The sequence below is a fragment of the Phodopus roborovskii genome, unplaced genomic scaffold (genome assembly GCF_943737965.1).
Source record: "Phodopus roborovskii unplaced genomic scaffold, PHOROB, whole genome shotgun sequence".
In the NCBI taxonomy this organism is placed as follows: Eukaryota; Metazoa; Chordata; class Mammalia; order Rodentia; family Cricetidae; genus Phodopus; species Phodopus roborovskii.
Genome location: NW_026126602.1, coordinates 12,312,781 through 12,328,980, shown reverse-complemented (window position 1 = coordinate 12,328,980; position 16,200 = coordinate 12,312,781). Strand labels below are relative to the sequence as shown.

The 16,200-nt window shown below is 39.2% G+C and overlaps 1 protein-coding gene across 8 annotated transcripts in view; it reads left to right on the top strand.

Moving 5' to 3' along the window:
• The window catches only part of Cacnb2 (calcium voltage-gated channel auxiliary subunit beta 2), a 323,724-nt gene that overhangs the window by 111,325 nt on the left and 196,199 nt on the right, over positions 1-16,200 (top strand). The window contains exon 1 of one of the 8 annotated variants that reach the window (XM_051205600.1): positions 8,851-8,996. The exons of the other annotated variants lie outside the window; for them this stretch is intronic. Within the exon in view, the coding sequence (XP_051061557.1) occupies positions 8,949-8,996 (48 nt within the window). The 5' untranslated portion in view covers positions 8,851-8,948. Of the gene's footprint in view, positions 1-8,850; positions 8,997-16,200 lie in introns of those variants that run through there. 8 annotated transcript variants of the gene reach the window in all.

Genomic DNA, 16,200 nt, shown 5'->3' with positions numbered 1-16,200 from the left:
GTGTGTGTGTGTGTGTGTGTGTTTGTGCATGTGTGTGTGTGCATGTGTGATATAATTTTAGACACTGTCAAGAATGTTTTGTGGCAACTTTAGAGGCAATGTATATTTCACTTTGTGGTCATTCCAATCAAAGAGGAAATGAAAATAACCACTTGGAAGTACTTTATGCTACGATCTTCATGAATTTGCTCATGCGATATTATAGTCCAAATAATATGCCTTTTTCCATTCAAAGGCCAATATTTCATTTCCTATATGCAGGTTGTATTTCTTTCCATCTATAATTAATAAAATGAACAGTTCAAATTTATTTTCGGAATAAAGGTTGTGTTGAGGTGAATTTTAAGCAATGGATGGTTTGGACTTGTGTGTTCCTTATGACCTTCTGATTAGCATAATGGACTTCTGTCTTTGCACAGTGTTTCTTCTTCAGTTGGAAAGTAGTGATGTCCCCTCAGTTCCCTGCACTTTGTTGGGAAAAACCGGAAGTCTTGATAGAGAGGGACTGGGCCAGAGTATGAGAAGGAAGTGGATGGAAGCTTTGTTTGCTTATTTTCCTTGCATAGAGTAAAGACTGAGATGAGGAAATTAAAAGAAAATATAGTAAGCTACAAATCCAAGTACCCAAATACAAAGCAGAGGGAAATCTGGGTGAAATCAGAATCTGGGTGAAATTTAACATTTAAATGTTTTACTACTTTGTGTTGCAAAGTATGAATGTGCCTTGGGGTCAATTTTGAGAGAATCAAAGAAGAAGGGATAGAAGTGGATTATGACATACTTTGCAAGTTTCTTTTAACTATGGAGGAAAAAAAAGGGGTGCATTGGGTTTAAATGACTTTCATTGCAGGATTGACCGTTCTTAGATGTGATTGCATTACAAGATAAAGGATTATAAGGATTATCAAGTGTTATTATACTTGAGTGTAGCATGTATTTCATAAGCTACAGTACAGTTTGTCTTCTGGGTAGCCAATGTATGGTCAAAGGCTGCCCGTAGCCAATGATAGTTATGAATGTGACCCCATGCAAAAGCATAATCTTACCCAAAACACTGCAGTTTTTTCTTGAGTGGAGGAACTTCAATAACTTGGCTCTCAAGCATGAGCTTTGTAAATTATAATGTTGGGTCAGTTTCAAAAGTTTGGAGAAGCCCAAAACTTACTGGAGCTGCTGGGTGATGGTGATGCATGCCTTTAATCCCAGCACTCAGGAGGCAGAGGCAGCGGGATCTCTGTGAGTTCGAAGCCAGCTTGTTCTACAGAGAAAGTTCTAAGACAGCCAGGGCTACACAAAGAAATTATAAGCAGAAAACCCTCTTCCTTCTCTTTTCCTCCTCCTCCTTGTACTTTCATGTATGTGTGAGCATGTATGTACAGGAAGTACATGGAGGACAGAGATCTATATTGGGTGTAGTCTTGAAAACCCAAAACAAAACAAAAATAATCACAAAAAAATGAATAACAAAACAAAGCAACCAAAATCAAAACAAACAAACAAAACCTTACTGAAGGAAGTACCAATTCTGTGACTTCTAGTGGTTTGGGAAGTACGATTTCTTCTCCCTCAACTACCTCATTATTTTGCTAACTTCTGCTATCATCTGGATGTAGTCTTATTACTGAAAAACAAAGATGGGTATTGGCCTGATAAAAATAAACATCATAGTAGATCAAAGAAAACTACAGAAACCTGGGGGAGGGGACTGAAAAAGAATGATATGTATTTCCATAGAAGCTAAGTAAAAAATGAACTGTGCCTTTTTTTTTTTTTTTTTTTTTTTTGTAGCTAAAGCTAGAGAGATAGCTTAGTTGGTAAAGTGCTTGCTATGCAAAGATGAGCAACTAGCTTTAGATCTCTAACACCCATTTAAAAAGCCAGGGGTACACCCAGTAATCCTAGTGCTCAGGAGGCCAAGACAGAGGGATTCCTGGGCCTTTCTGGCCATCTATTTCTAGCCAAAATAGTGAGCTGTAAGTTTAACTGGAGATTGTGTCTCAAAAATAAAAACAAACAAACAAAAAACCAAGATAGAAAACAATTGCAGAAGATACCCAATATTGACGTCTGTCCGCCATGTACCCCTGTACACACATTCTCACACATACATGAACACGCGAGGAGGAGGACTAAGAAGGAGAAAGAAGAAGAGGAGGAGAGAAAAGGCAAAGGAGGTGGGGATGATGATTAACAAAGTTATAGGGTCTTGATAAGGATTCTGCTTAGAAACCTAAAGTGAGAAATGATGGTCAAAAGAAGACTGGAAACAAGCTGGAGTGGACATGCCCATGAAGGCATGTCAGACTGTGAATGAGACTGAACTATAATGATGATGAAAATGGGCAGGAGTGGGAGAATGTGAAAGTAAACATCTTTTGCTTCGAGATTCTTTTGTTTTCTCTGATCATACTTTTCTATTCTAATCCCCCAAGTTCATCCACTTCTCTCACCTCTCACCTCTATGTTACCAGAAAATAACAATCTCTGATTTAAATGGCCCCAATGTGGTCTCCTAGCTGTTTTCTTTCCCTTTAGCCATCTTCCAACCCAGCTAGACACCTCTCACCTCTATGTTACCAGAAGATAACAATCTCTGATTTAAATGGCCCCAATGTGGTCTCCTAGCTGTTTTCTTTCCCTTTAGCCATCTTCCAACCCAGCTAGACACTTTCCTCCAAAATAGTATGTTAAACGTTATCTGTCATATCATGTCTGTGCCTGCCTGAATGATATCATCTCACTGCTCTTAGTATAAAGATGAAAGTCATAGCACAGAGGTCATGATGTGCTTGCCACCTATCTTCCCAACCTCTTCTTGTCCCCCTCTCTCTCTCTTACTTGACCCTCCAGCCACTTAAACAGTATCATCACTTCCTCCACGGAAACGAGAGTACATGCTCCTTCCTCTGCTCTAATCTCTCTCCTCACCTCATCTCCCCTACATTTTAATCTCAGCTCCTTCTCATCCAGCAGCCTCAACTAAAAGAACAGTCCCTGACAATGCCTTCTCTACCTTTAGTAATTTCAAATGTCCACCTGCTTTCTATTTCCACATTTCTATTCTGTTCTTTCACCCAACTAACTTCCTAGTTTACAGAAATATGTTTTGTGATTAATGGATTCACCCCATGCTGAACTTTGAATTCCCTATATTTAAGGCTCTTAGTTATTGTACTTACTTCCCATTTTGTGAGTCGTACTGGTCAGGCTCAACAACACTCAGGTGATATTGACTCAGTAGACAGATATGGCTAGTTGGGGTTTTGTTGTTGATGACTCTGTTTTGTGGTTGTTATTGCTTTTGGATTTAGGAAGAGTAGGGGAGTGATTTTCACTTAAGAACTCTAGGCTCTGAATATGTGCACATCTGTAACAATGTATCATGATGGATGAGTGTGAGGTAAGCACAGGGGCTATCATGGCTTGGAGGCTGGAGACTGCCTTTGTGAAACCTTAGCCACTAAAAGAGCTGTAACCCCCAAGCAGAGTCACTCCTGATGAGAAACCTTCCATTCCACTCTAGAAAGTATCTCAAGATTGTGGAGGCATTTCAAAACTAAACTTGTTTCTAACTGATGTTTAAAATTATAAAAACTGGTGCTGGCAAAGAACTCAGCAGGCCAAGTAGTTAAGCACCATTCCATCCCTAGGACCCACATGGTGGAAGGTCAGATGTGACTCCAGCAAGCTCTCCTCTGACTTCTGCATGTAATCTGTAGCATATGCATTCCCATATGTGCGCAAAAGTAAATTAATGTAGCATGGGCATGTACACATGTTTTACTAGTCAAAAATTTCTAGTACATTTGCATCTTGTATAGTATTTGAATTAGATCAAACTTACCTCCTTGAACATTTCTCATTTGTTTATGGTGAAAACATTCTAAGTACTAAATTCTTGAAATATGATGTAATAGGTATCTTTAGTCACCCTGCTGTGCAGTAGCATGCTAGAATTTCTCTCTGTATGTATGTGTGCCATATGCATGCCTGTGCAGATGTGTGTATAGATATGCTCACCCATGTGTGAATATATATGCTCACCTGTGCATGTACATGTGACAGCCAGAGGTCAACCTTAGGTGTCTTATTCTTTTCTATGGTAATTTTTGAAACAGGGTTTTTCCACTGAATCTAGGGGTCATGAGTTCGGCTAGACTGGCTAGAGGCAAGCCCCTCGGATTCACCCCTCTCTGCTTCTGTTCATCTCACTATGGTTAGAGTGGGCATCACCATGCCAAAACATGTGTGAGGGCTGAGAACCCAAGATCACGTGTTCGTGCCATCTCCTAGCCCTCTGTGCCAGAACTTCTTGCTCCTCTGGGTAACTAATAGCATGGTGCTCATCTCTCCCTCTGTGTCCCTTCCTGTCTTTCTCGGCTGCTGTGAGATCAGCTTTTGCAGCTGGCTTTATTTCTCCAGTGTCATTCTTCTGAGGAGAAGTACTATCTCAGTTGCTGTGTTTTTTTCTCTCTCTGCAATAAGAGGGACACTCAACACAAACAGTAAAGAAACAATCCTATTTCACAAGTCATACCCAGGGAAGAACCTCCTAGATTTTAAAATGCCTGTGGTTGACTTCAACTTTATGTATTGGTGCTTATTTGTGATTATTTCTATTAACCTTTCTTTATCACTTTACAATATTTTAATTTAGACATGCCTTAGATTATTTGAAAATACATTGTTGAACCACTAATTAGGTTTGCAGTGAACTCGATAAATCATCAGCTATTTGATTAACTTCTTTTGATTCCATTACTAAGTAGCTGGATGTTAATTGCCAGCACATCAGCCCAGTAGCTTCAGATCTCTTCCTGGTTTTGATGAATAGTTGAATATTTTTAGACCAAATTATTTAGAAAGGTTTGGTTTTCCTAGTTGTTAATAGGAATAAGCAGTTGCTTTTCACATTTAAAGGCTTTGGTAGTTCTCCTGCCCTGCTGGATAAAGCCTGAACTCTGCTGTGGCGTATGGGACACTCTGGTCTGGCACAGACTATGCCCCTGGCCTGAGCTTTCTCTTTCCTTCACTTTTCTGCTCCATCTGTTCCCGTCTGTCTGTTCCCTCCTCCTCACGTGCTCCCTTGGATACTATGAATTAATTATGCACTCCAAAAACAATAATATCCAGGGGTATTTTTAAAATACCGGTTCCATTTCTTTAACAGAGATCAAGGTAACAGTAGCTTAAACAATTATGGGGGCATGTTTCTCTTCATACTGCTATACCATGACAAGCCACTTCCAACTGATAGGGCAACTCCCAGTGAGAGACTGGAAACCTGCTGCTGTGTTCCTCTGGATGTGCAGTGGGCTTTTCTGCATGCCATCAGCAGTACACTTGGCTAGCAGGAAAGCCTAAAGGAAGGGGTGGAGGCAAGTTTCAGTGCCTCTAAGGACATCTAGGGTGTTGGTACATGCCATTTTTTTGCTTCTTTCTTATTGGCCAGAAGCTAGTCATGTGGCCTTTCAGTTGCTAGGGAAGCTGGAGTATTTGTCATAGTACAAGCTCTCAATGTCTGTTCTGGTTACTATGGATGAAATGGTAAATGAATAATGAAGGCTCAAGTGTGAATTTATTTATTATTTTCTATATGTCATTTGCTGTACTTTATGCTATGACTACACATGTAAATAAGGACTGAATTCCTGTGAGAACTATGTATAGTTTAAAGACACTTTGGATGAGGTATGATGATGTACACCTGTAACCCCAGCACCTGGAGGTTTAGGAATTCATGGTCATTCTTGTCTATATAGCATATAATAAATCTAAGGATATCCTGAGTGATGTGAGAGGCCATTTAAAAAAAAAATCCCAGGAGCTGGAGAGATGCCTTAATAGTTAAGAGCACTTGCTGCTCCTACAGACCACAGAAGTTGGGTTCCTGTGTTATGTGGCTCACAACTACTTAAACTTCCAGTTGTAAGGAGTCCTGACACCTGCTTCTGGCCTCTGCAGGTATGGTACCCACATGTATGTGGTGCATGCACATACCACACACACACCAAGAAATAAAAACACAAATCACTAAAAACTCTTTGGGTATATCCTTGTTGCCTTCATGTGCCATGGACATGTCATCATTTACACACATTTTTGCTTATATATTCTACATAAGCAGATGTATCATGTATTAGTCTGCTTGTAAATTTCTGTGTGACATTTACTACCTAGTTACCTAGCATTCCTTCTCTGCTTATTGTGCACTGAGTGCAGTACTGCCTGCCTTGTAAAAAGGAGTCCACATGTCTCTGGCTTTACAGAGCTTGGCATATTCCTTTGAGGGATAGTTAAAAGCTGTTTGTCTGCCGTTCCCATTTTGCCTCATCACTGGGTTCTCTTCTCTAAGCTGAAGAGGGATCCTGGAGGCTGGTTTAGGTGTGGTGGCACTTGCCTTATGTCAACACTTAAAGGAAGAAGGTGACATGGACTCTGTGTTAAAAAGGAAGAAAAAAGCACAACAAATGAGATGTACTTTATTATTTCCTGTCCCTAGCAAGTTAGCCCAATGGGAGTATGATATAGGAGATCCCCAGAAAATGTTTGCAGAGCCTAACTAGAGTGTTCAGCATTCTCTCCTGGGTTCTGGAATGGCAGTGTTGGTGGAATCGCTAATGAACGGGGGAGTCTCTCACATACTGTGTTTAAAAATATCATACTTAATAACAAGTGAATTCCTAATCAAATTCAGAATCCACCAATAGATCACCCTTTCCTCCAATATTTTCATCTTATTCTAACTTGAACTTCATTTTTAGTATTTGTTTTTATGAAATGTGTGATAAAGAGGCTTTTTGACCATCCATACCTTCATCCAACGCCATGCTCTCTGTCTGTCTGTCTGTCTGTCTCCTCTATCTCTGGAAGGAGTTGAGAGAAGGAAAGAAATAGCAAAAATATATTGTATGAAACCATTTTAATGAAAACTGTAACTTTTAGGTTTTATTATATTCCTATGCTTCTTTCTAAATTTTTTTCAAAACAATCAAACTGAAATCCTGTGTACTAGAAATATACTTTGTACAAAAATGTTTTATCTTATTAATAAGATTTAATTTGAAAGTCAATGTCAATTTCCAAATTAATTTAGAAATGCCTCTGACTTAATCAAAGCCTAGTTGCTCTATATCAGTGTTTCTCAACCTGTGGGTTGACTCCATTGGGGGTGGAATGACCCTTTCACAAGGACTGCATATCATATGTACTGCATGTCACATTTACATTACAATTCATAACAGAAACAAAATTATAGTAATGAAGTACCAGTGAAAATGACTATGGTTGGAGGTCACCACAGCATGAGGAACTCTATTAGTGGGTTGCAGCATTAGGAAGGTTGAGAGCCCCTGCTTTATTATAGTCATATCTTTCCTTTAGGTCCTTCAAAAACATGGACAGATAGTATGCAATAAGGCCATAGAATTTGGGAAACTGTGTTAAGTCCAAGTTCTTAGTTATACTGCGGCTATATTATTGAACACAAGCATCTGGGGTCTCAGCTCCTCTGTCAATCATATAAGAGGTCTGAATTAAAGCAGAGATATCTTCCAGTTCTCAATCATCTCTGAGACAAATACCAATACAGGATTGCTACCAGGCTCTAAAGAAAACATGGGCAAAAGATTGAGAATTAGTAAGCTCTCATTTTCCATGAGCCTAAAGAATGCAGTGATGGTTGTTGATCTTAGACTATGGTATGAAATTAATTAATGTACCTTCTTCAGTGATATAGAGTGACTTGGATGTGGGGACAAACTTGGATCAGTATGTGTGGCATACTAAAAGGTTATGTGAATCATTGCTTATTAGAATGGTTGATATCATCCAAATTAATAGCTGAGTCCCCAATGCCTGAATGATTCATCATTCATGGTGTGACATGTACAAGGTCTTAGACAAGAATGTAAAGATCAGATCCCAGCCAGAAAACTGTGTCCTTGGTGAGTGGTATAAATAATAGTATTGACTTGTAAGTTCACAGGCTTATGGAATATTTGGCTTATTGTATCTAAATCATAGATGATATATTATTTAACCAGTTAATTATGTCTGACTCTGATCACATTTGCCTGCCAGAGCTGTGTTTATTTAACATGCTTCAATGTAGAAAAATGAGTCTTTGGCAACAATCAGAAAAAAACTGTACAGCCGCAGTGGTTGAGTGAGTCAGGTCCTGAGGCTACTCCAGCAATCTTCCTTACAATCCCTTTGAAATACATACTGCAGGACAAAGCATCTCATAGTGTAGAGGGTGGCTCCATAGTCCTAAGAATCCACAGTGAATTAAAGTCTAGACTCACTCATTTGTCAGTGGGAGGGGAGGAGGGAGAAGAGAGCAAATCAGATATGCCCAAAATATTACAGAGGTACCAGTGAATCAAGGATGCTATTGCCAGTCTGTGCATAGTGAGGAGGGCGATATAACAGCCAAGCAGCGGCAGGAGCAGCGTTGTTCACAGAAACAGTCACATAAACAGCAGCCAAGGTAGGCCTCCTCCCTTCCAAAGCAGCATACTGCAGCCTGGTGAAATGCAAGGCTCTGAGGTTTGAAATCTCCGGAGTTGAGCATGGCTTTTTTAAAAGCCTTGCTCAGAAACCCTGATGATCTGGACAGGCAAAACTCCTCGTTAGCAATAGTTCCTTTGGGAAGAGAAATGCTACCTTTTCTAGATTTTTGCCAATAGGCAGCCCCCTTAAAAGAAGATCTCAAATTACCTGTAAGAAATTTTAAAAAGGCAGACAGAGAGAACAAAGTTTTGGCATGCCTGCAGAAACAGCAGTGTCTGGAAAAACTACCTAGAGACAGAAGCTAAGTGTTCATTTATACATGACTCTTACCTGGGAGTGGAAGGTGGGAAGAAATGGACAGTGGCCGTGACGAGACGACGAGGCACAGTGCAGCTTGGTGAAGCCACGCTCTGACTGCGTTCTGCCCCCTCTTCATGCAGTGCTGCGGGCTGGTGCATCGCCGGCGAGTACGGGTGTCCTATGTAAGTTCCTATTGCTGTTCAGTTGTGGGGAAGGAGCTGAAAATGTAACTTGTGTCTGTCTGGCTTCTTGTGGATGCTGTAATCCAGGTGCTGAACCAAACAGAAAATCAATCATTTGTGCCATGAATTGTCAAGGCACCTGAGGTCTGTGAGATTCTGAGGTCTTTACAGAGATGTTTTAGTGTGTTTATCTTTTGTGCCAGGTTGCTTTCATAAGGTTGGAAATAACTTGTAGAGGGATTGGTCTAGTATGTATATATGTGAGGGTAAATATCTATTGTCTTAGACATCTGTATTAGTTGAAACCAGTTGATATACTCTTTTGCTTAGAGTTTTCCTTTTTGAATCATGCCATGGGGAAAGAGATTATTTCCTAGATATGAAATAGTTTGGAGTTTGTCAAATTACAGACAGCCATGGTGGCTAATGTTAAATCCTATTTTGAAGGGCTTCAGAAATGTAGATGATAATCGTTTGATGGATGACACAGCTGTTGCATTAATGCCAGCATTTTCAATGGCTTTATCATTCTGACTGTTTCTCTGAGACAGCCCTTATTTCGTGGACCTGCTGTGTTTTTGCAAAATGGCTGTCTGAGCATTTAATTCTAAAAGGCAGACTCTCAAAGATACTGAAGTATCACTGTTCGAGAGGGTTGGATGTTAATTGAAATACACTGCACTGCTCTGCTAGCGACAGGCTCTGAGGAAGCAACGTTGGCTTTATTTTCATACTTCTTCTGCGAGCAGCCTCTTTATTTTCATGGAGCGATGTGAAAGAGAGCAGGCAATTTATGCAGTCTGGCCAGACCGCAGTGCTGAATGGCTTAACACTGACTTGAGATTTCTGGACGCAGAACAAATAGAAAATTGACAATGGACACTAATCATTTCTTAAGGGTTTCTAAGGAAACCTGTGACCTTGGGAGTTTGGCTAGCAGAAGAGATTCACCTGAGACCTCAGGACAAACAAGATTAAAATCTGCTATGTTCTAAAACATAAAGTTGAAGATCAAGGGTAGGAGGGGGGTGATGGGATGTCTATATTCCTATCAGAGCTGCAAGAATCCCCCTTTATTAAATAAATAATTAAGGCCTTTAAAATCTCCCTTAACTGAACGGGTTTTAGAATTGTTGTATGCTCAGTGTCATTTGTGTTTTGAATGCAACAGCTGACATGTCAGGAGTAAATGTAACCAACCAACCTTTTTTTAAAGATGACATCTACAGAGATGGATGGATTTTTCCAGCAGAAAAATTAATTGGTTATTAATAAGATCTGGGAACATGCCTCATAAACTTTTTCATAAGCAAAACGGCCTAAAAATGAAAATTTTAAAATAACTTGAAGTTAAAAACCTCTATTTTCATGAATTAATGAGGAGTGACTTCTGTGGCTTTGTCTTTCTGTTTATTTTTGTATTATGAATTAGATGGTATTTGTTGCTGTATTTGCCTACTTTATAGGGGGTTTCTGAACAAGGCTATAATCTATATTCTTCTTGGTTTTTTTTTTGTTTTGTTTTGATTTTTTTGGTCCCTTTTCTGTGTTACACATGTAAGTACATAGAAAGAATAGACACTGCAACCTGGTTTTGTATTTTTGGAGTCATGACTAAAAAGTGTGAACACTTGTTTCTTTATAATTATCAAACTTTTTACCCTATAATTTTTGAAAGGAGCAATAACAATAAAATAGCATATGTATGTTTTAAAAACATTATAAATTCATACACTTTGAACTGGTGTATGATTTTTATTTTACAATATTTTGTCTTGGGGCTCTGACCTGTTACCCACTTCAGCTATTTAACTAATCACTGTTTAACCTCTGGCTTTAAGTTTTCTGTATAGATGGCCAACTTAGAGCCATAGGAAAACAAACTCTGCTTTATAGGTGGCCAACTCAGAGCCATATGTAGGCAAACTCCAAAGCTTACACTGTTTCCTTAGAGAGAAAGAATCAGTAATGTATACATCTGTGAATGAGACCTAGTTTGTGAGTGAGACCTAGTTTGCCTGCCAAGTTGATGTATCTGGGGTTAGTTATTGAATAACTGGGTGTACTGCATTTCAAAAGGCATCTCAACCCCAGTATCTATACTAATGAATAAGGTGTTCTATTGTTATGTCTCAAATAAATTTTCAGTTTTGGGAAATGACAACTTAGATCATACCAGTACTAAATTCAGTATAAATCAGATACCTATTATATGTACAACATTGAAAATTAAACATGTGAAGAAGATAACATACATGTTCAGTCACCCATTGCATGACTACATTTCAGTCAGTGATGGATTACACATAATCATAAGGTCTAGGCAGATTAGCATGCCTGGTGATTTACACATCTTAGTTTGTGTAAGTACACCCTATGATACTTGTGCTACAGGATTGCCTGGCAATGCACCCTCAGATAGGTTCTCCACTGCTAAGTGGTGTGTGTGTGTGTGTGGTGTGTGTGTGTGTGTGTGTGTGTGTGTGTGTGTGTGTGTGTGTGTGTGTGTGTGTGTGTGTGTGTGTGTGTGTGTATGTGAGAGAGAGAGAGAGGGAGAGGGAGAGAGAGGGGGAGAGAGGGAGAGAGAGAGAGAGAGAGAGAGAGAGAGAGAGAGAGAGAGAGAGAGAGAGCCTTCAGTCTTCTGGGAGATTTTCTTTCCTTTTTAACCATTTTCTTTTTAGGATGACAGCTTTGTTAAGGATTCCTCCTACTTTAACATTGTCTTCTAGAACGAATGGCGAACATTATGTGGGCAGCAAAGAAAGTTATATGCATGTGCCACCCTCCTTCATTGCCAGCTCTTTACCTTTCAGAGCTGGTGCTTTTACTTAGCTCTCTTCCCTCTGCTGTTCAGTATTGGCTTGATACCCAAAACCTGTTCTGTGAACATTGAGCCCTGAGTGTGGGCTGGGAGCCCTGTTTTTCTCATTAAGACTCTGGACATACAGCTCTCATTTTGACATTATTATTCATTTTTGAGATATAGTCTTCATTATTTTGTTTATACCTAATGGTATAAAGGAAATCCCTATATTTACCTAAACTGCTTTGTTGTTTCATTACATGATATAAAACTCTGTCAGCTGAATAACTCTTATTAATTTAAACAGGGAGCAGAGCACTACTTTGACTTGGAAAATATTAACCCTTGCATCCTTTGGGAGAAGGGATTGATTCCCATTCTGCTAAGCGTTTAGCTGAGGTTCAGGTGGCCATCCATGCTCATAGGTTCCACATTTGTGGATTTCACAGCCAGATCAGAAGTCTTTGAGAGAAGTTACATCTGTGTTGAACCTGAACAGACTTCTTGTTTTTTCTTGACAGTACAGTATAGCAGCTATTGACATTTGTATTGAAATACATGTTAGATCTTCTAGACATGACTTAAAGTATATGATAGAATGGACATAGTTACATGCAAATCTTAATCCCATTTTATATAGGGGACAAACTTTCATCAATATTGGTACCCACAGGGGCTGTGGTCACTAAGGAGAGGATGCACAGATGTACAGATGCAATGCACCTTGTCTGAAATGCTTAGGAGTTTGAGATTCTTAAGGTTGTCAAAATTTTTAGTTTGGGGAATATTTTCATAAATTTTTTCCTGCCTGATCACCCCTAATCTGAAATTCTGAAATGCTTCAAAATCCAGATTCAAAATATGGGGATGAGAAACCTGAAAACACACTCATAGGAGAGATGGTGCTAAAACTGCAAGTGCTGAGTTTGAGGAATGTGGCCAGCACTCGGGTTGGGGCTGGAGAGATGGCTCCACAGTTAGGAATGTGTACTGCTCTTCCAGAGGCCTGAGTTCAGTTCCTAGCACTCAGTTCTGGCAGCTCACAACCACCTGTAACTCCAGCTTCAGGAATCTGATGCTCTTCCAGCCTCTTCACACATCTGCACTCACCATTCTGCATCACTGTACAAATGAAGTTGGTTTGTCATTGGTCTGTTTTGTTTCAAAGAAATCAGTCATTGTCAACATTTCTATTAGTGGAATCATTCACCTGACTGCTAGCATCATAGGTTCATTTTTCCCATATCAGAGTTTTACACAAATGAACTCCTATAAAATAGTTTCTCATCTCATTTACTTGTGTCACTTGTCCTTCATTTATAAGACAGCTCTTTGTAATTATAGCTGTATTCTTATTCTTGTAGCAATATATTATTCTACTGTAGACTAAACCATGATTTAGTTACCCATTCTACTGTTGATGGGCCTCTGGGTGGCTTCCAGTTTGAAGATATTGTAAACACTATGGTTTTAAACAATTATGATAGGTAATGTTTAGGCATGTAATTCTCTTGGACTTCAATCTAAAAGTGAAAGTCAGAGATATACCCATATTAATCTTAATTATACCCATATTAATCTTAAGTGTGTACTGGTAAACATTCCAAAGCATACAGTTAGTTATACTCCTCCTAGCTGGCAGTGCTTTACAAGGGACATGCTTGTCTGGTGCACCTGAGCCAGTCTATAAGCAGAAGTATCCCTGATGGCTTTCCTTTGCATTTCCTTAATGACTAACTAAGTTGGGCATTTGAGCATTTGGCTATCCCTTATGTAGTACCTGGTGCAGTATCTTGCTTCTTTTCTTTTAGATTATCTGTCTTTTGAGGCAATTTTGTGGATAAAAGAACTGGTAAAGAAAGTAGTAACTGGCAATTAACATATCACACAGCACTGGAAGACAGTGTCTATAAAGAAAACTCCTTAGACTGTGGAATTAGATTTATTTAGCATAGGTTAGGATTTTGATGAGATCGTATATTTACTGTGTCATGGCAGAGAGTTTTCTTCATTGAGTCGAATAATTATCGTATGCAATTAGGATCACAGTAGAACATAGGAGATTTGAGAGTTAAAAATAAAATAGTTTGTCAGCACCTGCATATCAACTCTCTGTAGTTGTTTTTTAAAAACCTGGCAGCACTACAAGAGGACCCAGGGGAAAACTATAAGAAAGTAGCAGAGAAGGAAGAAAGGGAAGTAGTAGCTGATTGTCCTGGACTTGGTTGTCGCCTGTTTTCATTGGTTAATACTAATAATCTCAAAATGCTTTGCCAAAGAAGGTGACAAACTCATCTATACATTATGAATCTCTGATGAGACATTTTTATTAGGTTTTAATAATTTTTCACCATTAGAGCATTTCACTGAGATCATGCATTCAGCATGACTTGGTCATTTAGAGCTGCATGTATAATTGGTATGGTTGCCTCATGCACAGACTCTTAGAGGGAACAGGTTTTGCTTGCTTTTTCATGTCATGTCAAAGAATGAATAATGAAACTGTGGAATGTACTCACACATGTGATTTTCCTCAGCTGAGCCATATTGCTAAAGGACCCAGCCTCTGCTGGTAGCTGAGCAGAGCATCGAGGTGAAAGGATTCCTTCTCTAGCTGCTGTGTTTTGTTCATCTTGCTTGGAATGTATTTCTGTGGCTAAATAATTGGATTATAATTAAATTTAATTAAAATAAAAATGTTATAATTCTTTGAAGCATAAAAATCAATTGTAATTGAACTTGAGAAGAGTTGACGTGCCAGATGATAGAAGCTGCTGGTTACTGGGACTGTAGGTCATTCAAGCTTGCCTTGGGATTTTTCACTCATGATTCATGATTTTCTCCAAATTGTACCCATCTAGGGAAAGTCTAAGGTATTCTTAAAGATGGTATTTAACTTTTAAGACCCACGTTTTAAATCATGTTTAGGGCCACTGAGATGGCCCAGCATAGACTTTGTGAACTCCTCTGATGTAGATACCAATAGCAACTTAAGTACTTTTAGGAAAAACATTGTGTAAGGATTAAGGTTTTTTCCTGCCCACGGCCTGGTCTTGTCCTGCCATCGCACCAGCCCCAATTAACACACAGAGACTCTTTATTTGATATAATGCTATTGGCCAGTTACTTGTTTCTTATCGGCTAGCTCTGTCTTAAGTATTAACCCATTTCTGTTGATCTATGTATTTTCACATGGTCTTCTCTTACTGGGGAGCCGGCCAGCATTCTGTTCTCTCCAGACTCTCCGTCTTGACTCCTCCTTACTACTTCCTCTTTCCTCCTTGTCTCCTAGTCCCTCCTATCTTCCTTTCCTTTTTTATTTTCTGTGGAAACAAAAATAGAAATCCTTTTCCCCAGTAACTTGTCCTTGAACTTAAATTTTGAAGTCAAAGCATTTTAAAAATATATAAATTGAATTAATCTAGCAGCATTTCCTTTATCAGTTGTTATTTTCTCAGCAGTCAAACAGTGCAAAGACAATATAACACCATACAGTAACCAGATTCTCTCTGAGCTTTTCAGCTTTATGTGGCTTTATTATTCCTCTATTTATTTTACTTTTTACTTTTTATTTTTTGAGACAGGGTTTCTCTGTGTAACTTTCATCAGTCCTGGAATTCACTCTGCATACCAGGTTTACTTTGCAAATCACAGAGATCTGCTTGCTTCTGTCTCCTGAGTGCTGGGATTAAAGGCGTGTGCCACCACACACAACTCCTCACTGTATTTTTTAAACCATTTTAATTCTTTTCTCTCCCAAGCCTACATCTATTTTAAAACACACTGTAAACCTTTAGAGGTTTTCTTAATGTGAATCTGTCTTTACTGTAAATCTTTATCTTTTTTCTGGTCACAAGTCTTTTATCTGGTAAACAAAAACATTGCTGAAATGAAAGTCATAGCTGTGTCAGCCGTGGTTTGTCAAGGATGGTGGTGGCTATTGTACAGACAGCACTGAGAGCTGTGGTCACTGCCTTTGCCATCTCTCATACACACCAATGAATTGTTAGCAGTGCTTCTTAAAAGCTGTTTGGGGGTTTTTTGCCCCTTATGCTGAGTCAGGAACCTTCCCTTAAAGGAGCCGCGCGAATATCTGCTTGTTCAACTGAGAAAAATGCTGCTACCAAGAAACCTTGCTTGTCTCTGTTCTTTTGTTTCTAAAACCCTTTTTTAAGCTTTTGTTAAATTTTAAACGGAAGTTCTTATTAGCCACTTGGGTGCCATATGTAAGGAGTAAGGTTTTTTTCTCCCGCCGCCTAGTCTTGTCCCGCCGCACCACCAGCCCCAAATAACGCACAGAGACTCTGTATTTGATATTATGCTGTTGGCCAATTACTTGTGTCTATAGGCTAGCTCTGTCTTAAGTATTAACCCCTTTCTATGTATTTCCACATGGTCTTA